General features: G+C 36.4%; 1 protein-coding gene, 1 long non-coding RNA gene and 1 pseudogene across 3 annotated transcripts; all 3 read right to left on the bottom strand.

The window, feature by feature from the left end:
• Nucleotides 1-1,995: 1,995 nt before the first annotated feature.
• LOC137730664 (uncharacterized) lies at nucleotides 1,996-5,683 on the bottom strand. Of its 2 annotated transcripts, none has more exons than XR_015954037.1 (6): nucleotides 5,510-5,683; nucleotides 5,035-5,097; nucleotides 4,741-4,803; nucleotides 4,155-4,261; nucleotides 3,937-4,049; nucleotides 1,996-3,680 (listed from the first exon to the last, which is right to left on the bottom strand). It is a non-coding gene; the product is annotated as an uncharacterized LOC137730664 (long non-coding RNA). The 2 variants fall into 2 exon arrangements; XR_015954036.1 differs by having other exon boundaries at nucleotides 3,924-4,049.
• A 3,679-nt stretch (nucleotides 5,684-9,362) lies between these two features.
• Nucleotides 9,363-11,124, bottom strand: LOC148692559 (uncharacterized). The gene is made up of 5 exons (XM_088680974.1): nucleotides 11,104-11,124; nucleotides 10,063-10,266; nucleotides 9,774-9,953; nucleotides 9,527-9,612; nucleotides 9,363-9,426 (listed from the first exon to the last, which is right to left on the bottom strand). The coding sequence occupies exons 1-5, from the start codon at nucleotides 11,122-11,124 to the stop codon at nucleotides 9,363-9,365; spliced, it is 555 nt and encodes a 184-aa protein (XP_088537100.1).
• A 9,961-nt stretch (nucleotides 11,125-21,085) lies between these two features.
• Nucleotides 21,086-22,232, bottom strand: LOC148692560 (uncharacterized; annotated as a pseudogene).
• Nucleotides 22,233-27,104: the final 4,872 nt, after the last annotated feature.

Here is a 27,104-nt window from a genome sequence, read left to right on the forward strand (position 1 = left end):
GCTCACTACATCAACAATTTTCCATTAAAGACTTAGGAGTCTTGAAATACTTCCTTGGCATTGAGATGGCCACTTCTTCCAAGGGGTTATTCTTAAATCAAAGGAAGTATGTAGTTGATCTTCTTGATGAAGCACACATGCTTGAGTGTAAACCAGCTCGCACTCCCATTGCTAGCAAATTTCAGTTGGATGCCAAAGGTGAGCCTCTCTCCAATCCTGCTGTTTATCAGCGCTTGGTTGGAAAACTTATTTACCTCACGATTACTCGGCCTGACATTGCTTACTCAGTGAGCCTTGTCAGTCAGTTTAGGCACTCCCCCACATCAGTTCATTGGGAGATTGTCAAGAGAATACTTAGATATCTCAAAGGTTCAGTCGGTAGAGGCATACTCCTGAAGAAAAATGGGTCCAATCACATCATGGCATATACTGATGCTGATTGGGCGGGGAATGCTCTTGATCGGAAGTCCACCACTGGGTTTTGTACTTTTGTTGGAGGTAACCTTGTTACCTGGAAGAGTAAGAAACATACCGTGGTTGCAAGATACAGTGCTGAAGCTAAATATAGAGCCATGACAGCAGCAGCTTGCGAACTCATATGGTTGAAGAGTCTTCTATTTGATCTTGGCTTCACCAGCAAAGAACCAATGTCGTTGTTTTGTGCCAACCAGGCCGCCATGCATATTGCTTCTAATCCTGTATTTCATGAAAGGACGAAGCACATTGAAGTTGATTGTCATTACATTCGTACACAAGTTCAAACCAATGTCATCAACACTGTGTACACTTGAAGCCATGATTAACTTGCTGATCTCTTCACGAAAGCTCTAGACTCTACATAGTTTCAACGGTTGTTGTGCAAGCTTGGATCCATTAACCCTCTTGATCTATCTTGAGGGGGAGTATTGGAAGTGATGTACTGGATATGATGTACAGGCTCAAGTTGCTTCTTCAACTCACAATCACATGTGTGAGTTGCAGCCGCCACTTTTCTACTTGTTCCTTAATTTGCTCCTTAATTGCTGGGTTTGTGTTTCATTGTAACTTGTAACTAGTATTAGCTCTCCTTGAAACTTGTAATTAGGGTTAGCTAGTTTATTCTTTGGTTCTTTATGTGGCCTGTTACCAGGCTTTGTCCACTGGCCTTTAAGTAACTCTCGAGCTCTCTATAAGAGCTTCTCTCTTGTACTTTACTTCACATGATGAAATACACAAATAGTTGAAACTAAAAATTCAAGAGGTACCATGAGTTGTGGGGAATTTGTAACATGTAGCTGATCGTAATCTTCATGTATCTTGCTATGGATGAGTTTAAAGTGTTCCTAACCGGTTTGTTGTTTCGGAAACTTTGCTCTTGATGAATGATTATGAATTCCGATTGCACATGGATCGTGTTTTCTTTTGATAAGATTGACGATTACTTAAATGTGCTGTAAGAAACTTCTCCCAACATACATCGGAGCAAATCTCCAACAGAGAGATTCAAATTTTAGCTCCAAACTCTATGTCTATTCTTAATATGCCAACCCATTCTATGAATTATTTTAAGGACAAAATTGGACTAGTTCAGGTTATTTTTTTTTTGAATAAAATGATATTATCTACATTAAGAGGTGGTGGGATAGTTATGTCTTACAATGGGCTAATAATAATGTAGTTCAAATTTGCATTTGACGATAATCGAATCTAAAACCTCTCACATTCAAATGAAGAGAAATACCAATAAATTATAATACTGAAGTATTATTATTTCTTTCTTACTTTCTTTCTTTCTTTCTGAGCATTTAGAATACTTTCAGTACTCTTGAAACCCTGAGCAAATATTACAGATGGATCAGGCTAGACATTCGAATTGCTTGATCATATGGGGAATTAGCTTTTACTAGAAAGTGTGACCCGCGCTGTTGCGGGAAGTGTCACTTGCTTGTTGCTGCGGGATTGAAAATTTTATGACAAATTATGATTAAAACATACAAAAGATAATGCATCTAATGATTGTGGACCTAATAATCATGTAAATGTCATCAAACCAAAGTAAACTTTCATTTAACTAAGTTCTTGGCACTTCAGTAAAATCTCAAGTTTTAAAAAGTAGTTCAATTTAACTAAAATTATACAGAGTGAGGGAAAAAGACAAAACAAATAGTTGCGGAAATGTGTACATTGACACTAATCCTGCAAGTCAAATATGAAAAATGTTAAGAATGTAGAAGCTTAAACTATCCCTAGCATCAGTAGATTAACAATGAAGAAACAAAATTCATACGTTTATATTGATTGTCGCTTGACAATTCAGCATGGGAAAAAATGCAAGAAAAAAATATTGTTAAATATCATGTGAATAAGTGAATAACAGTGAACATTACATATAGCATAACATGAATATGCATGTGCATAGTAAATACTACATAATAATATGCATAAGCAAACACTAACTATCAATTAACCATTTTAATTAACACTTTAAAAAAGTTGTTTTAAGTATAAAAAGATCTAATACAAAGAATAGAACACTAAATATTATAAAAAATAAATCCATATAATATACAAACACAATGATTATGAAAATATATATCATTTGACAATACAAAATCAAGCAATGTCTAAAGATGACAAAAAGATCCCAAATAGTGTTTTTGACCCAAAAAATAAAGATCCTAGATAGTGTTTCTTACGAAACGTTAGATCATATGCATTGAAACAATTAACAAATTTTCAACGAGCAATACTAAGTGTTTATTACTTAAGATCATTAAGTAATGATTGCTCACCTTTTCATCAACTAGTATATGTGCAGACCTGTATATTTATCAGTTGTCATCAGAACAAGCAGACTTTAATTTTTACTGCCTTTTTATACGGTTATCAGTTCTGATCCAAGTAAACTAAAAAAACCAATTATAATTAAAGATTTATTAGTTATAGGCTAAATCAAACAATGATTGTATCTCAAGAAGTGAAAGATAATTAGTTGTGCCTAGTTTTATGTCAACACTTCATATTACATCCAATTTAACTATTACAAAAATATAGTGACACACTTAACATAAAATTCTGCCAACCATATAACAATAGTAAATCAAGTAAGTAATTTGCAAAAATTAGAAATGTATCATAAAAAGTAAATATCTTATGTCATACGTGTTAAAATGATTAACAAATTCTTAGTCAGTCGTATCTTATTAAGACTCGTGGCTGAGAAAATAAGAAGGGAGAAAGAGAGAAATGAAACATTACCATCTAGTCTCTTTAACTGTGCAAAACTTAAAATTCACATAGTCAACGGCCATACTTGAAACCAATGAATAAAAAATTAATAAAACTTCATCAGAGATTCAGAGTAATAGTTAAAAATTTGGAAGACCCAAATAAAAATCATTTAGCTATAAACAGTATGCAAAAAAGTGAAGAAAAAAAATAGAGATGCACTAAGACCATAATTCATGACTGTTATCCAAAATCTCCAAAGTAAACATACAATCAAATAGATTCCTCTCTATTTTTCATCTCTCTCCCTGTTATTTAGTATTGTGATAAGGTTATGATAAGCAATTATTTTTCCAAAATTTAATAATAATAAACATCACAGTATAAGTTTAACATGAGAGAAAGAGTCAATCTCTACCTTTTATATGTTGATCCTACCATTCCCCTGCATACTTGATCCTTTTTAAGTCCACCTATTGGCAAAATAATAAAGACAAAACTTGTAACACTATTTAAACAAAAAGAGATTTCTCAATCAGAAAAAAACTTCAATTTCAATTAATTTATTTTGTTATCAATGCAATATTGGAACTTGCATTTGGTTCAAAAAAGTAATGTAAATTGATCAAGCAAAAGAAACTAAAAATAGAATCTATACCAATTGGTTTAAAAGCATTAATCAGTATGACAATGAAAATTTCATACTGAAATCTCACCTTGTGACATTACCTTATATGTGTTCATTTCCTATTTTTCATCAGACGCATTCTCATTCTCTAGTTTTGAGTTTAATTTTTCTTTCGACTCCCTATGTAGATGGGCTCAACCTCCTTTTGTTTTTCCTAGAATTTTTTCATTGAAATACAAACCTGTGTAAGTGTTTGAAAACCTGTATTGGTTATGGATATTAACAAACTGATAGAGAACTTGTTACATAATATACATACCTGCAGCATTAGAACAGATGAGAAACAATGGGTATCATCAATAGTACTTGTCATCAACATCAACTTATCATCAAAAGCGGCATTTAATTTCTTTTATTCTTCATCATCTATAATATATATGAATAATACATCTCAAAAGAATGAAAAAAAAAAAACAAACAAAATATGGTCGACATTGCTTTATAATTTCGTATCAATATGGCAGGAAAACTTGGTTGATTCATTTGTGAACTAAATTAAAAATAAACTTAAACGATAATTTAGTGATGAGAGGTTGATTATTCAATGATAAACTACATATGCACGCCGCTGTCTACTTAAGGTGAGCAATTTGAAGATTCTATACCTCAAGCATCTGGAACCGTACATACAAAAGCGGCAAAAAACGATGGCCACAGCTTCCTGAAAATAAAAAAACCAAATCATATACCCACACTAAAAATCCATATACAACACAACCCCAAAATTAATTATCACCAATTTTTTTTTTTTTTACAGAAAATAGATCCGCAAACTAAACACGACCCAAAAAAATTTTAAATTTTGTTCAACAAAAGATATAAGAGGAGGAACATAAATTATATACCTTAATCAGAAGGGGCCTGCAAACTTCTATACAAAAACCATAAAATTCGAACGGCAACGTTTCCTGAAATAAAAAACAACCAAATCATACACCCACACTAAAAATCCAAACTCATAAACCATGAACACTTCTCCCTGGAAATAAAAAACAACCAAATCACAACCCATACTAAAAACCCAAACAGACAAAGGAAACCCCAATAATTAATCATCCCACCAAAAATGAAACAGGACAAAAAAAAAATTAAAAATTCTGTTGGAAAAAGATTTAAGAACAAAAATATAAATTATATACCTCACCCAGAAAGGGCTTGCAAGCTTGTACAATAAAACCTTAAAATTCAAAGACCAATGTTTCCTGCAACAAAAAACGAAATCAGATCAAACATCCACACACAAAGTACGAAAAAAATTAAGAAAACGCTCAGCACAAAACGGCAAGACTTGAATTTTACACTAATCAATTAAAAAAAAATTTCTTGGTAACCAAACATAAAATAAGATGCGGATGAAGCAACACACCTAAAACGGCGCGATTGGTGTCTGGAAAATAGCCAAAAAAAATCCAAAATGCCTTTCTAGACGACGGAATCAAAATCGAAACGGAGAGACAAACGAAGAGATGGAGAGAGCAAATGAAAAGGAAAAGAGACGGAACAAAATGGAAGACATTTCACCACCAAATTTCAACAACGAAGTAACAAAGCACCAAAAAAAAAAAATCAAATATTTGGCTTTTGGGTAGTTGAGAAGAAGTGAGATTTAATTACCTGTCAAAGGCTAAATTGGGAGCACGATGGCGCGGCGAAGAGATTGAACAGATGAGGAAGCAAAGATCGAACAGATCTCACGAAGCGAAATCGAAATCGCTAATCTGTTGCAGAGCACAGTTTTTTCCTTTTTGGATTTCTGCGATTTCTGAGGAAGAAGTCGAGAGACTTCTATTGGACACCAGGTTAAAATACACCAGAAGAGTCCGGAAGAGTAAAAACAAAAAGAAGGGAGCACGATGATCAACACGTGTGAAACATGGCACAAATGCAATTAAACAAATCAAGCAGGGGCAAAAAGGAAAGTACACTGCCCTAAAACAGTACCACCCGAATTTGGATTTTAGTATATATAGAATATGAATTGAACCAAAAAAGGAATTAGTTTTTATATGATAAAAAAAGAAATTGTTATAAAGTGTAGGACGGGTCTGGACTTATATTGGCCTCCATGTGGCTCCGTCATTGATAAAACGAGGGTTTACATCTCAAAACCCTAATGAAAGCGTCACTATACCAAAATGTCTTGCATAATGTGAATTTGAATATTAATCAAGTTGATTTTTGCAGTGTACTTCGTTTTAATTTATAGTTTTATAAAATAAACATAACTTCACATGAGATCTGTAAATCATAATCCGGTAATAGTTTAACAGGAGAGCATTTTACTAATCATTGACATATCAATATATAATGTATTTAATTAGAGTAACTTTTATTTTATTAATTTTCCATGGAAGGACTTAAATCTATCAAGCAAGCTGCAAAGCATCATCTGTTATTGCAGGGCTCGAAATACGAACATATACGTCATATGTTTTTGTATAAGTGAAGGGACACTTGAAAAAAAAATTTGTCCACTATTATAATAATATACGGCGTACTGCCAAGTGTTCTGGACATTTTGAAAAGACTAGAAGCACCAACACTCGGCAGTGAAGTATACTTAACCTAATAAATAAGGGATTTAGGGTTAGATAGACGTGCCATCATTTTCTACTACGTACGTACGCCTCCATGCATTGTCAACAAATTCAATTCATATTACATCCAATTTATGTAAACATTCAATCTCAGAAACTGGATCCACTAAACAGCAACTGGGAATTGCTATTTGCGAGAGCAGGCACAGTCACTGCTCAATCATTAAAGTTAATTTCTGTAACTGTCTCACTTATTAGGGTTTAATTTTGGCTTAATTTTGTGGGTTTCTATCTGTTTGGTTGGCAAGTGAATATAAAGAAACTTCTCATGTTTGGTCTACTTGGTAGAAGTTATTGAGTTAATTGGCAACCTTGCCCATCCCCTTTCTGTCACATCCCGGCCCGGGACGGATCACTTCCCGGGCCTGCTCCACCACCGTAGCACGATATTGTCCACTTTGGGCTTACCATTCTCTCACGGTTTTGTTTTTGGGAACTCACGAGCAACTTCCCAGTGGGTCACCCATCATGGGATTGCTCTAGCCCCCTTCTCGCTTAACTTCGGAGTTCCTACGGAACTCGAAGCCAGTGAGCTCCCAAAAGGCCTCGTGCTAGGTAGAGATGGGAATATACATTTAAGGATCACTCCCCTAGGCGATGTGGGATCTTACACTTTCTCTCCATCTCCACAAGAAAATTAAGGAGAGTAGCTAGTTATTTATGAAATTGAGACTTTGGATGCGGTCCATAGCTATCAATGTTTTTTTACTAAAATCTTGTTGATTTTCAGTTTTTTTATTAAAGTCCCTAACATTAATGTAATAATATATTTCTATGTAGGTTACTATATTTTTTAAATTAGAAATTAAACATTATAATTGTTTATATTAACGAGATTTTAAATAAAACCCATAATTTGTAAGATTAAAAATATTAAAATATAAATTATACTCTCCAATATTTTATATATATATATATATATATATATATATATATATATATATATATATATATATTGTGATGACCCGTCCCTAATTTTCCATGTAATTTTATCCCCGAGTATGTAATTTGACATTTGTGCCCTTATTGGCAACGTGACGTGGACGTGGTTTTTCGGCTTTAAATTATTTTTCTCATTATCGTAATTAAATAGTACTTGTTGTTATGAATACTTGGGCGCGAGTTAGGCTCGAATCAGACTTGTAACGAAAAAATTATGTTACATTAAAGTGTGTTATAACAACGAGTAAATTTGTACATGTGTGTACTAATATTCCAGTGTTGGAAACACTATTTTCGATAGGGTACGTTAGATTTCGTCTGACTTCATTTGTACAAAATCCTATCCTTTTTCTTCTTTAAAATTGGAACTGTGACTTGTTGTTCACCCACCAATCAAATCCATCCTTCACATCTCTCTACCGATCAAACTTACCCCCTCTCTTCCTTTTTCCACCAATCAGAAAACATCGTCTCACTCTCTGTCATCTCTCTCTATCCCGAGACTCTCTCTTCTCTGTAACACCAAGGGTCATCATCAAAACCTCACAAATCGAGCATAAAACCACCATCATCATGATCCTCTCATCCTCACAAACCCAGCCATAGCTGCCGATGGTGAAATGACCAAGTTTTGATCCGTCAACTCAGAAGGTCTGACTTGGTGGGTTTTGCTCCAACAAGTTTCAGGCTGAGTTACAAGGTTTTAGGACGTGGGGAAGCTTCTACACAACTCCCTTAGGGTCCCTCGACTAAGTTAAGAGTCGAGTTGACATCAAAACAAACGAGTTTGAGGAGTCAAAGTTTAGGCCAAACCTTTCGAGGATTTTCACTACTAAATTAAACAGTTTTCGCGACGAGGAAGATTTTGTTGTGCAAATCACTATTAGGTCGCACAAAAACAAGGTGACCAGAAAATCGTCGCGTGTATTTTGTCGTGCAAAAGTCGTGAAAAAAGACATTGTGGGACGAACAATTTCAAACTCGTCGTACAAAAAAAAATGGAGCGACGCTTTACTACTCGTCGCGCTGAAGTTATACGGACGAAGGTTTTCGTCGTACGATATAAAAGGGTACAAGTGCGCTTTGTGACTAGTTCGTCTCAAAAAGTCTGTGCGACGAAGTTATAAGACGCGCTTAATTTTGCGCGACGACTGGTCAGCGTCGCACAAGTGTAATTTTTATTAAAAATAAATAAATAGAATAAAAGGTAAATTAAAAAAAAAAAAAGAATTCATACTAATGACAAAAAAAATATATAATTAATGAATAAAAAAACAATTTTTATATATAATATAAATAAAAATGTACGTACAAATATAAAGTTTTAAAAGAAAGTAGGAACAAAACTATGAAAAAAAAAAAAAAGCGGAAAAATCTATAGGAATGTTGTTTGAAGGATCTTGCTGCTAGTTGGGGACGGGGTCGGAGGTCGACGGGCCTGATTGTTGTGCTTGCTCGATGTGGAAAGGCTGTGAGGGCGATGGTGCAGAAAAACTGGGGAGATGTATTCTAGAGGAACTGAGGGCTTGTACAAGTATAGACATTTGAGACTTGTACGATGCCAGCTCACTCCTTAGGCTAGCGACTTCTTACATCAAAGTCGTAACCTGGCCCTTTGACTGCAAGGATGATGAGGCTCTACTCTCCCGCCGCTTGGCATTTCCCATCCCCCGACAATAAGCCCCTGGCCTCCGACCGAAAGTCTGGTCCAACGCCTCTGTCATGATGTGAAATCCTGCATCCTCAGAGGGATCCACAGACTCAATCGGCGTGTCCAAGGGAAATTAGGAGGCGGACTCTTAAAGCACCGACTGACTCTTCTCCACCATAGTCGCTTGTGAAAAAAAAATATGGATTATTAATAGAAAACAATTTGAAATAATTAATATAAACGTTGAATGCATAAGAAATTACTTACATAAAGGGACTTAATCCCCAGGCTGAACATAAATGTCAGCAAAGACGTCAATCTCTGGGAAATTTTGAACCCTCCTAAAATCGAAAAAGATAAGGAAAATGTTAGTAAGAAAAAAAAAATTATTAGTGACATTTTAAAATTGGAAATAAAAATGTAATATTTACCTTCCGTCACGCCTCCATCCTATAGGAGAAAGGCCTCGAACCCGAATGGTGGAGAAGAGTCTTCTTTTCCTGATTGATCTTGTTTGCCTTCGCCTTCTTTTGTTATAAAAAAAATAAACGTATTAGTTGTAATATTTAAAGAAAATTAAAAAAATAATAATAAACATTAGTATAAATTAAAAAAAGTAAAATGAAAGAAGTCGTAATTAAAAACACACCACATAGCCTGGCTCCTGAAAATGACTGTAAAGCCAAACCCAACTATCTTGTCGGTCCTCCAACTCCTTCGGACAACCCTCCTCGAGAGCGACATGTGGATCATCAAATTGCTGGAAACATTGGTGCAGGTTACTCTTCCACTGCTTGTAGCGTTCGGAGAAGAGCCGATTGAGGTACGCGAACATGTCCTCGTCCATGTTCTCCAAATTGTAGATTGTCTGCAATGTAACAAATATTTTTAAAATATTAGTAATAAATATAAATATATAAATTTTACATGAAAAGCATTAAAAAGGCAATGCTACTTACGAACAATTGGTTGCGCACTGTGTTCATCGTCTCCTTCGGCATCGCCTTCCAAGATTTCCACCGCATAGGGAAAAAGGTCCGCACGATATGCCCAATGTCGTGGGCCTGCTCCGCCGTTGGTGCTGCCCAATGTCGCTCATCGTATCCTATTGGGATACGACTGTTGGTCACCTGGGTAACCTTCGTCGTCTTCAATTGCCGACAAGGTCCCCGGGTGTTTTTCTTCGTTACAAAGAGATGAAGAAAAAAATCATTAACCCAAAACTAATAACTAATCCTACTAAAATTTCGGCATAACCTCCCCTATAATTAAAACATTTCCCAAAACCCTGAAATAAACATAAACAATATACGCATCCAACACAATGATCACAACAGTTTAATAAAAGGTTCGAAACGATGACAACTTTTTAATCCTTACATGACATAACTTAACAAATTGAACCTAAAATAACAAAACTGATCAGTTAACATTCGCATACATTTTCTTCCTTTATTTCTCCTGAAAGTTACTTATTGAGCATCACAGCTACTTCTCTGTTTGAGGCCACTATTTCCTTTCTCCTAATTAGAACATATTTCCAATTCAAGCATTTTCAAATACCACAACAAACTTCTAAAAATGGTGACAACTGCCATCCAAGACGGCCAATTTTCGAGCTTGTATAGGCATGCTCTCGACATTGCTGGAAATAAGCTTGGGAACAAATTCTAAGTTGCCGTAGCAAACAATTCCATATAACCTCATCCACATTGATATTTGTAAGAATCTGACAATCACAACCGAAACTTTTACGACTCTAAATACTTTGCTTCATGATAATTACCAAGGTTTTCATTTCCCAATTAAACATTTTCGCCATTTCCTCAGCATGAAATCTCGTCCACAGCACTACCGTTTCAATTCCGTGAGAAACACATTTCAGTAACTAAGAAATGACACATAAATTAACAAAAAAATTGCAAAAACAAAAAAATTAACAGACATGAATTACGGAATACACACAATAACAAAATTCAGTTAACATGAGAATAGGGGAGTGAATTAGGATTGTATACCTGGCCGTGTACCCGAGGCATCAGTTGTGGATCTCGATGGCGACATCTGGTTCGTAATGCGGGGGCGCCAGTGAGTACGTCAGGCGTTAACAGGCAACGCCACTGAAGAAGCCGACGATGCATGCGCCTGTGGGACTGGAGGACCGATTGGGTCAACTGGATTGACCGGCCTATGGTCCATCTCTGCCGAAGCAGTGGCGGCAATAGTAGCCATCGGACTAGGTGTAGAAGTCATCGCCCTCCGGGTTCTAATGAGGTGTGACATCTACAAAATTGGAAATCAATTTGTTTTGTATACAAAGATTTAACTTACCGTACACATGCTAATAATTTCAACTTAAATTTAAAAAATGCTAATTCTAAACCCAATTCAAGTTTGGCAGAAACAAAACTTAAAACTGATATACTATACACAAACTAATCAATTCATATAGGATATAGACCCAGCAATTATAACTTATAAGAAGAAACTAGCATAAATGAGTAGTTGGAGGCAAAACCTGTGTGTACGTGCTCTGTGTGTGTCAGGGAATTCAAGTGACAAATAAGCCGCAAGCTAGTAATTTAGCTCCTCGAGGGTAGGCAAAAACCAAGAACATGCACCCAATTGAAAGGATGGAAGCAAAAAAGTATAGCACATATTCAACAATAACCAGGGATACAAGCATCATAGCTAGAAAAAGAAATCATTAGACATCTTAGGAGTTACAAAGTTCAATATATCATGCCAATACACACAACAGGTGCTATGACACAATTAAAACAAAGGGAATTAGAGGATAACTGATAACCTTCTTTGCATCTCCTTAGAAGCAGAGATGATAACCTTCTATTTTCAAAAATCGAAGCACAATAGTGGTCAATGAATGCAATCAGAAAACCAACGAAAAGATAGTAACCAAAACATCTAATCCTGATATGTAAGCTCTCATCCAATGAACCTTAAAAAAGCAAGTCAACCACAACAATATCAAAATCCATGGGACTACTTTCGAGCAAACCACTTGAACTTGAAGTCAAACAACAATACTAGAAAGCAATGGAAGGTAACAAAATTATGGAAATAGTAATTAAAATTACCATAAAGTAATGCAGGTGACCAAAGTGTACGTCCAAAAGTTAGTGGATTTTTCTCCTGAAAATTGAAAAAAAATCAAGAATGATAATCTTATCATATGAAAGTATTTTCGTTAAAAAATGACATTATCAGCAATGAAAGTATTCATTGACAAAAAACCTCACCCGGTATCCAAAAAAGATAAACAAATTTCTTCAAGAGAGCAAATAAGTACCCATCTAGAATATAAGAACTTACAACACGATATCATTCTCCAGGAAACACAAATTTGGATGAAAAAAAATCCCAAATTGCTGAACCCTTTCTCCAAAAAACGAAATTTTGAAATATGAAAAATGCCAACTCGCTCAACCCATGTTCTAGATGTGTTCATATCTACATATTTTATGAAGAGAACAACGTGCAATCACAGAGAAAACAAAAACAAAGGGAAGCACATGGAAGTTTACAGAACTAATCTCCGCATGTGCACTTTCCATCCTTAAACCTATGAAACCTATTGTTATCCCTCACTATGATAACCCTTCTGGAGCACTTGGACATAAACTTGATTGCAGTATGACAATCGCCACCAATTTAAGAACCCCTAATTTAAGAACCCTAAGTCTAACCCCCAATTTAAGAAAACCTAATCTAACCTCATTACCCAAAATCGTTCCCCTAATTTAAGACCTAAATCTAACCCCAACTAAGAACCCTAAAAACTCTAATTTAAGAACCTAAACGTAACCCCCAATTTACGAACCCCAAATCTAACCCATTTGAAAAAGAAAAAAAACCCTAATTCTAACCCCCAATTTGTAAATAAAGAAAATTAAAAATAAAAACTAAAGAGGAAATTACCTCTTGGAGACGAAGTAGCGACGACTGGAGAGAAAGATGGAATTGCCAGGCCTAGCTTGCGCGACCAAAAATTGTTATGCTTCACGCAATTATGTTTTAAAATGGTTTTTTAAATTTTTTTATTTTTTTTACAATTTATTATAAAATACAAACATACCAAATTTATTTACAAAGTAATTCACATATAAAATGGGAATCATTCGTACCATTATTTTCGTCACTTTATATAATGCATTAACCATTTCATGTGTTTTACAAAAAAAAGTTACAAATAAATTGCCTTACTCTTCATCCGAACTATAATAACTTTCACTTTCGTCGCTATCATCATTTTCAGTGTCTCATTCCTCATCATCGATAAGTATGTCGCCATCGTCATTTGTGCGCACTGGACTATCGTATCGTGGGATATTACCGAGGTCAATTGTGATTGACTAAATCGGTATTTCGATTGAAGATACTCCTTCTATCTAAAATGGTTCTTGGATAAGATTAGTATCTCGGAGTGTTTCCGCACCACTTTCCATCAAAGATTCAAGATGTTGGTTAGCAACATTGTCGATGTCATCGTCAGTTCGGTCTTGTTCTGGTATAGCATACATGTTCCTATGATCCATCGTCTGAACAACTTTCCAACCTCTCCCGGCTTTATGGTCATCTATATACAAAATTTGTTTTGCCATGGTTGCTAAGATGTAAGGGTCGTCATCGTATCAAGTTTTGGTAGTATTCACTGATAGTAATCCATGATCTCTTTTCACATTTCGATGCCTATTTGGGTTTGTATCAAACCATGGACACTTAAATAGGATCACTTGGCACCCGTCCTTGTAAAACAATTGCACGACACTTGTTAGTTTACCATAGAATTCAATGTCTGTACTTTCGCCTCCCCCAGGGACATGAACACCGCTATTTTGAGTACACAACTTGTCATCTCATGCACCCGCTAAGAACTTGACGCCGTTGACATGGCAACCCGAGTACAATTCAACGTGAATTGGTCCGAACGCTAAGTTATATAACTCTTCACTATACGTGGGGGAATTCAATGCTTTCAGTTAATTCACCTAATATTAGACAAACATTTAAATTTGTTAGTTCGAGCAACTTAATTGGTACAATATATATGTCCAATACAAAACACTTCAAACTTACATATTCGACAAGCCACTGCAGAAACAATTCACGGTGTTTCTTGGCATACAAATGTGAAGGATGTGCCTATTTCATCATATTTTCATGCTCGTCTAGGTATGACAGTGTCTCGTCACAATTGTTGAGTACAAACCAATGTGCTACCTCCATGTCCTTCTTGGAAAATGACTTGCCACAAATCGGATCTCCAAATGGTCGAGCGATTTGGGCAAAAACTGAAAGTTTCTCCTTTTTCACACCCCCGTCATTATTGCGAGGAGGACAATTGAAAGTTGTCTCAACATCCTTTAAATACATTCCACAAAATGTAAGCGCCTCATATGCCACCCAAGCTTTTATAATGGATCATTTGGGCTTTGCTTTGTTTCATACACTTTTCTTCAAGTCTCCGAGAAGCCTACCAAAAGAAAACGATACGATACACATATATACACATATTACTAATCATAATATATTTAATATTGATTGGATAAATCCATCGAAAGTTGACTGGTCCAGCAAGCAATGCCTCATCTGGTAAGTGAACCATCACGTGTATCATACTTGTGAAGAAAGCTGGAGGAAATATCATCTCAAACTTGCATAGAACTTGCACAATGTCATGGTGCAACTGATTAACGTCTGTTTTCCGCAACGTTCTTAACGTCAATTGCGAAAAAAAACTGGACAATGATAGGAGCATATTTAGGCGACTTACTTAGCTTGTTTTCGTGCATCTATGTTGTTAATTCATAGTTGTTTTAGTAGTTTAAGCTATTTTCGTTTGTTTTTGGTCCTCATGGCAAAGGGAGCAAGAAAGTGCATTTTGAGGCTATTTGGAGCATTTTTGGGCATGGATTGGATAGCTTAATCATGGAGCAAAGAGGATGGACGAAATTGAAGCCTTGTATGCTCTTTGGGACATAAAACAAAGGGCCTAGCCCAATCAAACAAATCCTTAGCTAGCCATCCCATCCATTCTATTCCATCAAATTCGTTTTACAATCTGTTTTGTTTCCAAGTTTCTGTTTTAATTTCAAATTCATCCAAAACCAATCCCCCTTTACTTTATTGTCCAAATTAGTTAGAAAGTGTCTTAGTTTGTGTTTATAAGTGTTTTGATTCAATTTGTTGCATAAATTCGTCCAAATTCACCAAGGTGCTCAAAACTGCCCAGAAAGTGTTTTTAAGGCAGTTTTGAGTGTTTTGGGTGATGTTTGAGTCTTTTGGTTTGTTTTAGTGTTTTAAGCGTTTAGTTTCGCATTCTTTGAGTCTAGTTTAGTGTTTTAAACTTTATTTTACGTTTTTGAGTCAAATCCAAGTGATTTTGCAATCCCTCCTAATCCCCGGCCTAGAACGATCCCTACTTATACTTATACTACAACTGTCAAAAAGAGGGTTTAATTTGAGTGCGTATAATTCACGCATCAAATTTTGGCGCCGTTGCTGGGGATTAGCAACTTTGCTAATCTCTTGGATTGTTTTATTTTCGTTTGTTTTTTTTCCAGATTCTTAATCTTGTTTTGTTTCTTGTTTTAGGTACTAGTTTATGACTCGGAGTTCTCATCCGATTCGTGAACATATCTCGGACTTTGACGCCGATTTCGAGCGAGAATTGAGACGAAAGAGAAAGAACCCAGAACCTAGCGAATCAAGTGAAAGCTCCGAGTCCGTTTCTGAATCTGAAGAAGAGAAACCCAAGACAACAGTGGGTGAAGTAGACATGGCAGCGGACAACCGAACAATCAAGGAGCTTTCCGCTTCGGGATTGGACAATGCCGCACCCCTATGTATTCAATATCCTAGGGCGGCTCAAGGCAAGACCGATGAGTTCGAATTGAAGTCAAGCTTGCTGCATCATATTCCTAAGTACCATGGGCTGTCCATGGAAGATCCAAACAAGCATTTGAAGGAGTTTGAAGTTGTATGCTCAAGCATGACACCCATAATGTTGATGGGAATATTTTGAAGATGAAAGCTTTTCCATTCTCTCTTGTGGAAAAGGCTAAAGATTGGCTTTATGAATTGGCACCCGGGACAGTGACTTCTTGGGAAAGCATGAAGAGAGCGTTCTTGGAGAAGTTCTTCCCTACTTCAAGAGTCATTCTCTTGAGGAAGAAAATTAGCGGAATCCAACAAAGTCAAGGAGAATCTTTTCCGGCATACTATGAGCGTTTTAAAGCCCTTGTTGCATCATGTCCTCAACATCAAATGAAGGAGGAGCTTCTCCTTCAATACTTCTATGAGGGCCTTCTTCCCATTGAAAGGTAAATGCTCGATGCTTCGGCGGGAGGTGCATTGGTGGACAAAACACCCAGGGATGCCAAAACTCTCATTGCTAATCGAGCACTCAATGCACAACAATATGAAGGTGTTGGGCAAAGGGACCCCCCACGGCAACAATTGAATGAGGTAAGTTCTCAATCCGATATTCAATCTCAATTAGCTAATCTTACTTCTATTATGTTTCAGATGGCCGAAGGAATGAAGATACAAGGACCAATTGTATGTGGTGTATGTTCTATCCAAGGACACCCTTCGGAAAGGTGTCCTCAATTGATTGAGAATGGGGGATGGGAAAGTGCAAATTCCATTGGATTTCCAAGCCAAAATCAGCCAAGGAATGATCCATATTCCAACACATACAATCCGGGGTGGAGAGACCATCCCAACTTCAAGTGGAGGGAGCCTCAACAACTTCAACAACAAGGAGGCTTTAGACAACAACCCCCGGGGTTTTACACCAAAACCTACGGCAATGATCCAACCCCACCCCAATCTGCCCAAAACAATCAAGGTACGTCTTTAGATAATGCTACAATTCTTAAGTTACTTACCAATTTGTCTCAGGGGCTAGAAAATCAAAACAAGGCGATGCAAAACCAAGAAAAAAGGGTGGACCACTTAGAAAAGCAAATTGGGCAGATTGCGGAGTTTGTAGGACAATTCCGAGACCAAGGCAAGCTCCCTAGCTCAACCATTGTCAATCCAAAGGGAGGGTTCGAAACCGCCAAGGCCATTACGTTAAGAAGTGGTAAGGAGCTTGGAAATCATCCAGAACCATCCAAACAAAGCCTTAATGAGGAGAAAGAACTACTGCAAGAAGAAGAACAGGGAGCAAAGGCCACGGCAAGGGAAGCCAAAACCTTGCCGCAACCCTCTAGTACACCAAAACCATCCCAAACCACCAAGGTGAGTCCAAATTCGAATTTGTCTAGTTCTATTCCACTAAATGTGCCCTTTCCTAGCAGGTTTATGCAATCTAAGACAGAGGAGGATGAAAAAGACATCCTGGAGACGTTTAGGAAGGTGCATGTCAATATCCCGCTCCTTGATGCAATAAAGCAAATTCCGAAGTACGCTAAGTTTTTGAGGAAGATTTGTACAACAAGGAAACGGATTCGGGAAAAAGAGGTGGTACATGTAAGTGAGAATGTCTCTGCCATATTGCAAAGAAAGCTGCCACCTAAATGCAAAGATCCAGGTAGTTTCACTATCCCTTGTGTAATTGGTAATACAAGATTCGAACATGCTATGCTAGATTTAGGTGCATCAATTAATGTCATGCCATACTCTGTTTATGCATCTATGAATCTAGGAGAGCTTAAAAACGATGGGGTTATTATACAATTAGCCGATCGATCTAATGCATACCCGAGAGGAGTTTTGGAAGATGTCTTGGTGCAGGTAGACCACTTGATTTTTCCTGCAGATTTCTATGTGCTTGACATGGACGATTCAACCCACTCTTCACCATCGCCACTCTTACTTGGACGACCTTTCATGAAAACAGCCCACACCAAGATTGATGTGGCCAAGGGAGCCTTAACTATGGAGTTTGGTGGTGATACGATTAACTTCAAAGTTTCTGAATCTATTAAGAATACTAATGATGTTCATTCTTGTTTTGTCATAGATGTGCATAAGGACATAGGGCCGAAAGGATCCGCACAAATCAAGAAGGAAGCATCTAGAATCACCACCGAGGAAGGAATTGGATTGGAGCACAACGAGCATGCCACTACCCGAAGAACATCCAATATAGCCGTGCCGTGTGCTAAAATTGGCGAGAAGGTACCCAATCAATTTCAAGGTGGTGGGATCAGTTACAGGGACTTTAGGAATCCAAACGCCAGAATCAGGGAGGATCACTATCCCCTCCCATTCATTGAGCCGTACTACGAGAACTTGATTGAGCATGTTGTGGAGGAGATCCCATTGCATGCTGTGGGCCCTAGTAAGGAGTGAATGAGGTCTTCGTCCGGCTGTACGACGTTAAAGCAAGCGCTACTTGGGAGGCAACCCATGCATTCAACAAAGGAAGACCGAGAAAGCACTCCAATTCCAGATTTGCGTTCCTAAACTCTTCTCTTTGTTGTTGATTTTGTTTCTGCCATGTTAGGTTGTTAGATGTTGTTTTGTTTGTTTGTTTGTTATTGGTGTGAATTTAGGCTTAAAACATTGAGGACAATGTTTGATTGAAGTGTGGGGGGGTAACTAAGTATGTTGATGCAAATTCGTTGGATTTTATCACCCATAACTTCAAGTGTTATTCCTTGCTGTTTTAAAATGTTTTTAAGCTGATTTGGAGTGTTTTAGTGTGTTTTGTTTTATAACTCCGAAAATCACATAAAAATTTGAAAAACATGTTTTGAAAAGCCTAAAAAGAGTGTTTTGAGTCGTTTTTGTGTCTTAGGGTACCTTCCAACGCAATGATGAGGATTTGGTTTTTAAATTGCATGACTGTTAAAAAGAGTTATAAACATGGAGAAAAGTTTGATTTACTCTTGGTATATGCTTGGTTATGGTTATAGCTTATGAATTCACATGTAATCACAAAGAAAAAAAAAAAAAATCAGTTTTTGTAACATGCTTGAAGGAAGAAGCTCAAACTAACGCTACAACCCTGAGAGACTTGAGCCTATAACGTTCTTTGGAGAGTATAATCTGTGATTTCTTGTTTTCTAAAGTCGTTGCATGATCTCATCATTCTTTGCTTGGTTGCTACTTAGAATGCATTTCATTATAGTTCCAAATACTAGAACTCGTGCCCATTTCATTCAAAGCATGGTATTGATTGCATAACATACAATAAGATGAAGTTGTTAGTCAAGCCAGAGCCAAAAAGCCTATCCCTTTTCATATGTACTGTAGGATTAACCCTCTTGAGCCTTTTCAAAGCCTATTTTCTTTGTTAGCCACATTATCCTCACCTAGCCTAGATTAGGACTTTCCATACCTTTGTTCTTAAAGGATAGTGAAGCACAACTTAGAGTGAACTCCTTTGGTCAATATATGGCAGAAAACGAGTGTGGGGGAAGATGATAGGGCATAACAAAAGAAGAAAAAAAAAAGAAAAAAAAAATTCGTGGAAAAATCAAAAGAAAATAGAAAAGTGTTCAAAAGAAAGAAAAGGAGTTGAAAAATAAGTGAGAATGAACTCACAAGTGTTGGTTGTTGAAAGAAGGGTCCAAAAGAGTGAATTTGACCCTAAATGTTGCATGAATCTTCCCTTGTGTGTACAAGTTGATTTCGGCCATTTGAAGAGAGTTTAGGTGTCAAATTCATTACTTTGCTTACTATTGCTTTAAGAACTTTTGTTTATCCTTGCCTTTCTTTGTTAGCCAATACCTAAGCCTCGTTACAACCCTCAACTTCTATCTTGATGTTATGTGTTCAATATGTGGAGTTTGAATTTGGTATGAGCATATGGAATCACTGGTTCTCGTTCTAAGTAGTAGCATTCCATTCATGAGATCATATTCATGTCATTGTCGTAAATCCAGAAAATGCTTTCTTTGATATAACGTATGTGAGTGTTAGTCTTCATATTTACATCAATCTTCTCACATATACCTAGTGTAGGGTGTGAAGTTAGAAAATCTGTGTGAAAATAGAGTGCATTCTAGTAAGGAATTGAGGGAATTCTCTAAGGCATGTTACTACATTCAAAACATGGTTTTAAATGCTTAATTGTGAAATAGTATGTGGTGACTATGATTAAGAATGTACTTAAGTGTGAAGATGACTAAAATCTGTGGGAATGATGATTTTTAACATGTCATGTGCATTGGAAATCCCTAAGACGATTGTTGGAAGGTTTAGGTTGTGTTTTACTTGTTTAGTGTCGTTTTGTTTGTTTGTTATCGTTTTGTTTTGCTCGAGGACTAGCAAAAGCTAAGTGTGGGGGAATTTGATAGGAGCATATTTAGGCGACTTACTTAGCTTGTTTTCGTGCATCTATGTTGTTAATTCATAGTTGTTTTAGTAGTTTAAGCTATTTTCGTTTGTTTTTAGGTCCTCATGGCAAAGGGAGCAAGAAAGTGCATTTTGAGGCTATTTGGAGCATTTTTGGGCATGGATTGGATAGCTTAATCATGGAGCAAAGAGGATGGACGAAATTGAAGCCTTGTATGCTCTTTGGGACATAAAACAAAGGGCCTAGCCCAATCAAACAAATCCTTAGCTAGCCATCCCATCCATTCTATTCCATCAAATTCGTTTTACAATCTGTTTTGTTTCCAAGTTTCTGTTTTAATTTCAAATTCATCCAAAACCAATCCCCCTTTACTTTATTGTCCAAATTAGTTAGAAAGTGTCTTAGTTTGTGTTTATAAGTGTTTTGATTCAATTTGTTGCATAAATTCGTCCAAATTCACCAAGGTGCTCAAAACTGCCCAGAAAGTGTTTTTAAGGCAGTTTTGAGTGTTTTGGGTGATGTTTGAGTCTTTTGGTTTGTTTTAGTGTTTTAAGCGTTTAGTTTCGCATTCTTTGAGTCTAGTTTAGTGTTTTAAACTTTATTTTACGTTTTTGAGTCAAATCCAAGTGATTTTGCAATCCCTCCTAATCCCCGGCCTAGAACGATCCCTACTTATACTTATACTACAACCGTCAAAAAGAGGGTTTAATTTGAGTGCGTATAATTCACGCATCAGACAACAACATGATTGGTTTCACTGCATCTACTGACAAGAGATGTCGAATACCCACGGGAAGTAGGCGTTGCAAAACCACATGATAGTCATGACTCTTTAGGCCAGCTAATTTACCACCGTCAATGTTCACGCAACGTGCGATATTTAAAGCATACCCATCGGGAAACTTTACAGACAATAAAAACTTTAAAAATTCTTTCTTGTCATTTGGTTTCATTGAAAAAAATGCAAGATCCCTTGTAGCTTTATCATTGTCCCTATTCATCCATAAACCTCGTATTCCCATTCGTTCTAAATCAAGACAAGCTTTGATCGTGTCCTTTGTCTTGCCCTCAATATCTAGAATTGTGCTGACCAATGTATCAAATACATTTTTCTCAACATGCACAACATCGAGTTTGTGTCTCAATTTTAGTTTGGATCAATACGAGAGCTTAAAAAACATAGACTTATGTTTCCAGTTCATATGTGTAGAAAGGTCTTGTTGTACTGACATTGGTCCCGAAATGAGCAAAATCCAAATGGTTAAACTGTTCCAAAATCTGAGCACCGGACCATTCTCTGGGTCTGAGGCGATGCTCTTTATCCCCATCAAACTCTTTATCCTTCTCTCGCCACTCGTGGTCCCAAGGCAACCATCTTCGATGACCAAGGTAACAAACTTTTCCGACGTGCCAACTAGATGTTACGTCTTCCTTGCATACAGGGCATGCCATATAACCCCTAGTGTTCCACCCGAAAACTATTGCATATGCGGGGAAATCGTTCACAGCCCACATCACTGCAGCCCGCAAAGTGAACATCATGCCAGTATATTTATCGTATATGTGCACACCGTGTGTCCATAAATCTTTTAGCTCATCCACCAACGGTCGTAAGTATACATTGATTGACCTACTAGGATCCTCAGTTATCAATAGAGTCATCATCATGTATTCTTTTTTCATACATTTCCATGGCAACAAATTATACGGAAATACGAAAATCGGCCAAGTCGTGTGGTGTTAGTTTAAAACCCCAAACGGATTATATCCGTCAGTGGCAAGTCCCAATCTAATGTTACAAGAATTAGCAGCAAACTCGGGGAATGTTCGATCGAACTTTTTCCATGCCTCCCCATCTGCAGGATGCCGCATCACATCGTCGTCTACCCATTTTTCCTTATGCCATCTCATGTTTGTCGCAGTATGCGTCGACATATACAATCGCTGCAACCTAGGTTTCAGGGGCAGATAATGCATAACTTTTTAGGGGATGTTAGTCGTTCCATTCTAAGATGTCATTTTGAACCTCAACTCATTGCATACAGGGCAAGAATAAAATACAATTGTTTTTTGCAAGCGTGAATTCTTTCATAACCCAATCCAAGACCATTCAACACCTTTTGCGTATTTTTATGGTCTTTCGACAAACAATTGTCCTTTGGAAGCATTCTCTTGAAAACCCCCCAAAAAGTAATCGAAACACTGGTTCGACATACGATACTTTATTTTTCCATGCATTAGTTCCACAATGGCCGTGAGAACGAAAAAGCTCTCACACCCCGGGTATAACTCTTGGTTGGTATTTTTTAATAGTTTTTCATATTATTCGAACTCTGCACTGTCTATTAGTGTAGATATGTCATCTTCCCCTTCCTGATTTGTGTTTAACGATGCAAATGGAAAAGCATCATTTATAATATCCATGACTTGTTCATTAGGATCCATAATAGGTTCAACATTATCCATTCTTGTGGCGTTTAAAGACGAAGCATTGTCTAATTGTTCCCCATGATGGTTCCAAGTATTATATGTCTAAATCATTCCATTCCTTACTAAATGAAATTGAACATTTTCAATTGTCTCCCTTAACATGTTGTTACACCTCCTACAAGGATACCAGATTCTAGTTGCACCTGGGTTGTGTGTACGTGCAAAGTTAATAAAATCCTCAATTCCATCCACGTATTTATCCGCGCATCTATTCGAGTGTTGTATCCACGTCTTGTCCATAATTCCTGGAACCACAATAACAATACAACAATCATAACAACTTCATACAAAATGATAATGTCACCTTATGCCTCCGGTAAGGGCCATATCCCATTCGGGAATGCATAGTCATGTCATGTAATTTACGGCTACATCAGATTAGATTTCGACGTGGATGAATTTCGACAGCATCTCGATACAATTCTTCAAGTGTAGAACCTAAAGAACGTACAGAGATGACACCAAAATCTCCATAATCGAAACCTAATCCTTCAATCATAAACTACGCGTCATAACTGTGCATTCACAAACTGTCCAAATAATAGGACAATTCAAGAATTAATTAGACCGCAGTCATGCTTTCTCATCCATGCGCGAAATCCAACTAATCCTCGAATGGGAAACTAAGTTTTACTAAAAATAAAAAAACAAGTACGAAGTTAATTTCAATTAACTCCTTACATCACAACACATATTTGTACGTCACGTACAAATTTAACAACATAATATAAATATAATTTCACAACACAACATAAACCTAACAAACTAAGTTCAACATAATTTAATTAGTTTTATATGTTTAAAAAATAAAATGAAGAAAATACTTTCTCAATCATTCTCCACCAATTGCTAATCACACACAATATCCCTATAGACAACGAAATTAAGGGCGTTAGTATGAATTTACATTAATACTTTACCAGACACATCGAGATAGCTTGATCAACCTAGAGAAGAAGATGGATGGAGTATTAGATGATGAAATTGAGAGAAAATGGAAATGACGGATGACGGATTGAGCAAAATCGAAGGAATGAATGCAGAGGCACAATCTGCAATTTTTCTTGCAGTTTGCCTCTGCACATGGCTGAATCTAGATTAAAAAGTTCGCTTTTGGACGAACAATTTTGTGCGACGAAAAACGTCTTCGTCACGCAAACACCCATTGAGTGACGAATATGGTATTTGTCGCGCAAATGTCATTTGCACGACGAAAAAAGAAGCATTCGTCGCGCAAGTTTTCCATTTTTTTTTTATTTTATGTCCTTTACTTTACAATTTATTCTTTTCAACACATGAATGTATCGTCGCGCAATGCATATTTTTTAATTTTTTTTTCTATTTTTGTTATTTATTTGTATGTATTGTAAATTTTTATCTCAAACCTAATTAAACATTAAATTAATTAACAAAACTAATTAACTATCCCAAATAGAAATTATAATTAATGCAAATATTAATACTCATCCACATAACATATATTTATTCATTAAATTAAATATAAAGTCCACAAAATCTTATTTAAAAATAATAATAAAAAAACAACCCTCATCAACTTCAATCCTCCCCCCGCAACACATCAAACTTCCACTGCCGAAAACTCTGCTTGAAAAGCCCATCCACATAAATCCGTTGCTTCTCATCGGTTTCATCAACATCCCAATGAACCTACATTAATGACAGTAACAAAAAATTAGTAATTTAAAAAATATTACGTTTTGACAAAAATAATTGTTCATTATTTACCACAAACTTATCGATAACTCTCCCAGCATGGACTTCTTCAACTTCTTAGGGACCTTTTTCCAAGACTCAAACTCGGCAGAACAATCCCTCCGCACCAAATTCCCAATGTCATACTTAAATTCGGCGTACGCCTCAGCCAAATTTTTGCTTTCAAAGTACGACACTTGCTTCCATCGATACCTCTCTATCGCACTACAAGTTTTTTTTTGCCAGAACCATCTCCATAATCGGCCATTCTTTTTTAAACAAATTTTTTTTGAAAACTAGGGCTCTGAAACTGTGTTTATATAGCACCAGGACACCTTTGCGCGACGAACATATTTGTCAAGCAAATTTCAAGTTCGTTGCGCAAAATGCGTCATCAATGCGTAATTAATTGGAAGGTTTGAACGCATGCTAATCGTGCTTTGCACGAGAAACACATGTACTCGTCGCACAAAGATTCCTTACGCGACGAAGTTATCGTCACTCAATATATTACGCGTCGAATAAAATATTAATTATTTATAAAATAAATATTTAAGGTATTATATTTAATACCTTAAATATTTATTCTAAAAATAATTAATACTTTAAATATTTATTCTATAAATAATTAATACCTGAAATATTATTCTATAAATAATCAATGCCTTAAATATTTAGTCTATATATAATTAATTACTTAATTCATACAATTATTTTCAGCATAAGTATGATATTCATTGAAGATTGTAAACACATATAAACCAAGGATAGGGTGCTAACATTAGGTTTCAATAAAAAAACCAACAGGAATTGAAACCTAATTAAGTCCAAATACATAATTGAAACATAATTAAGTTCGAATACATAACATATAAAAAAAACACCTTAAATTTAAATATTGTCATACAAAACATAAATTTAAAACTACTATTTGGATGATCCTGATCCATTCCGCAAGACTTCATAACACTATCGATTGTAACCTCCCTCTAATGCATTATCCATCAACTGTTCGTTCGTATCATCATCAAGAGTATACTTACACTGTTACACATATAGGCAAATAATTAATTTCAAAATATAACTAAAAATTTCACAACCTTAATTATTAATTCATCAAGAATAATATACTTATAATACTTCATCCATCACAGCCTTCTTCACATTCCCAGGCACATCTTCCCAAGAACGCCACTTAGCAGTGGGACAATTATTCCCCATGGCTACAGCGATTGCATGCACAAACTCAAAATGATCCCTTAAATCATGCGGGTTGGCATCGCGTACACTCTCACCCTTGTTCTTATCCGCCATCTTAGCACGAACAAAATTTTGAAGAATATGGATAATAGAATTGTGAAGAATTAGAACAGCAGAAACAAATATTTATAGGTAGGTTAGGACCTTTGTGCGATGAAGCCTTTGTCGCACAAACACCCTTATTAAATGTGGTATTAATTCCTCGGATCCACCTGCAGTAAATAGTCAAAACTGACAGGAACTTGCGCGACGAATTATTGGTTGCCCAAATTCTCCTTTTCGTCGCGCAAGTTTTTTGCGCCAAACAAAATTACCCCACATTTTATTGCTCACTTTACGCGACGCCAACAATTATTCATCTCACGAATTGTTCTTGCGTGACAAAACTCTTCGTCGTGCAATTTTTTTATTTTTTTTCTCCTCTCTTTTCCCTTCCATTTTTGGACTTGTGGAACATGAAATCTTGTTGTCCTCGTCATGGGCTTCATTTCCATATAAAGATCGTTGAAAATGGTTGAGAAATGAGCAAGTTATGCAATTTTGAAAATTTTCCTAGAAACCGGCAAACTGGACGGGGGCGGCGAACAGCGAGACTCACTGGAGAAGACAAAGAATATTCCGTCAAAGTTGATGGAATATTCTAATGGCGTCAGGTAACACCGTTACTATTTAACGGAATATTTCATCAATTCTGACGGAATTTTCCTAACATCCATCAGTCTTTGTCAGTCATTGGCCTGCACGTGGAGGCGCGTGTGGCCGTGGGCTAGCTGGTGCATGAGGGCGCGTCCGGCCATCGGCCGATGAGTGCTTGACACGTAGAGATTTGTGACTTTGTGTAGATCATTTTCGTATATTCAAACCTTCCGTTTGAGCAAAGTATGAGAGATTTACATAGCCTTTTTAAATATGTCCTATTTAATTTATTAGTCTAGTTATTTCACATATAGGTGAAAATTATCCCGAGGACGTACAAGGTCAAGCAAAGCTAGGAGGCTACTATCCGACCACGTATCAGTGAATGGGCATTTGTTTTCATATATATATATATATATATATATATATATATATATAAACTTTATAGTTTCCACTAATGCTTTTGAATCGAATTATGTATATCATGCGATTATTGTTTTTAGATTGATATTACGCCTATAATGCCATGATTAAATATGTTATAAAAAAATGTTATATTATTGTGAAAATGCCAAAATAATCCTACATGATGCACATGTACGTTTATTATGTTGATTAGAATTATTGAATGGTTATGGCAAGTTT

This window comes from Pyrus communis, chromosome 12 (assembly GCF_041283825.1).
Source record: "Pyrus communis isolate YQ-2024b chromosome 12, ASM4128382v1, whole genome shotgun sequence".
NCBI classification, from domain to species: Eukaryota; Viridiplantae; Streptophyta; class Magnoliopsida; order Rosales; family Rosaceae; genus Pyrus; species Pyrus communis.

Coding starts and splice junctions, on each gene's coding strand:
- LOC148692559 (XM_088680974.1), bottom strand. CDS start 11,124: ATGCCTCGGGTACACGGCCAG. Junction 9,954..10,062: donor CGAAGGAGACGATGAACACA/GTGCGCAACCAA, acceptor GTTACATTGCAG/ACAATCTACAATTTGGAGAA. Junction 9,613..9,773: donor AGGACCGACAAGATAGTTGG/GTTTGGCTTTAC, acceptor TTATAACAAAAG/AAGGCGAAGGCAAACAAGAT.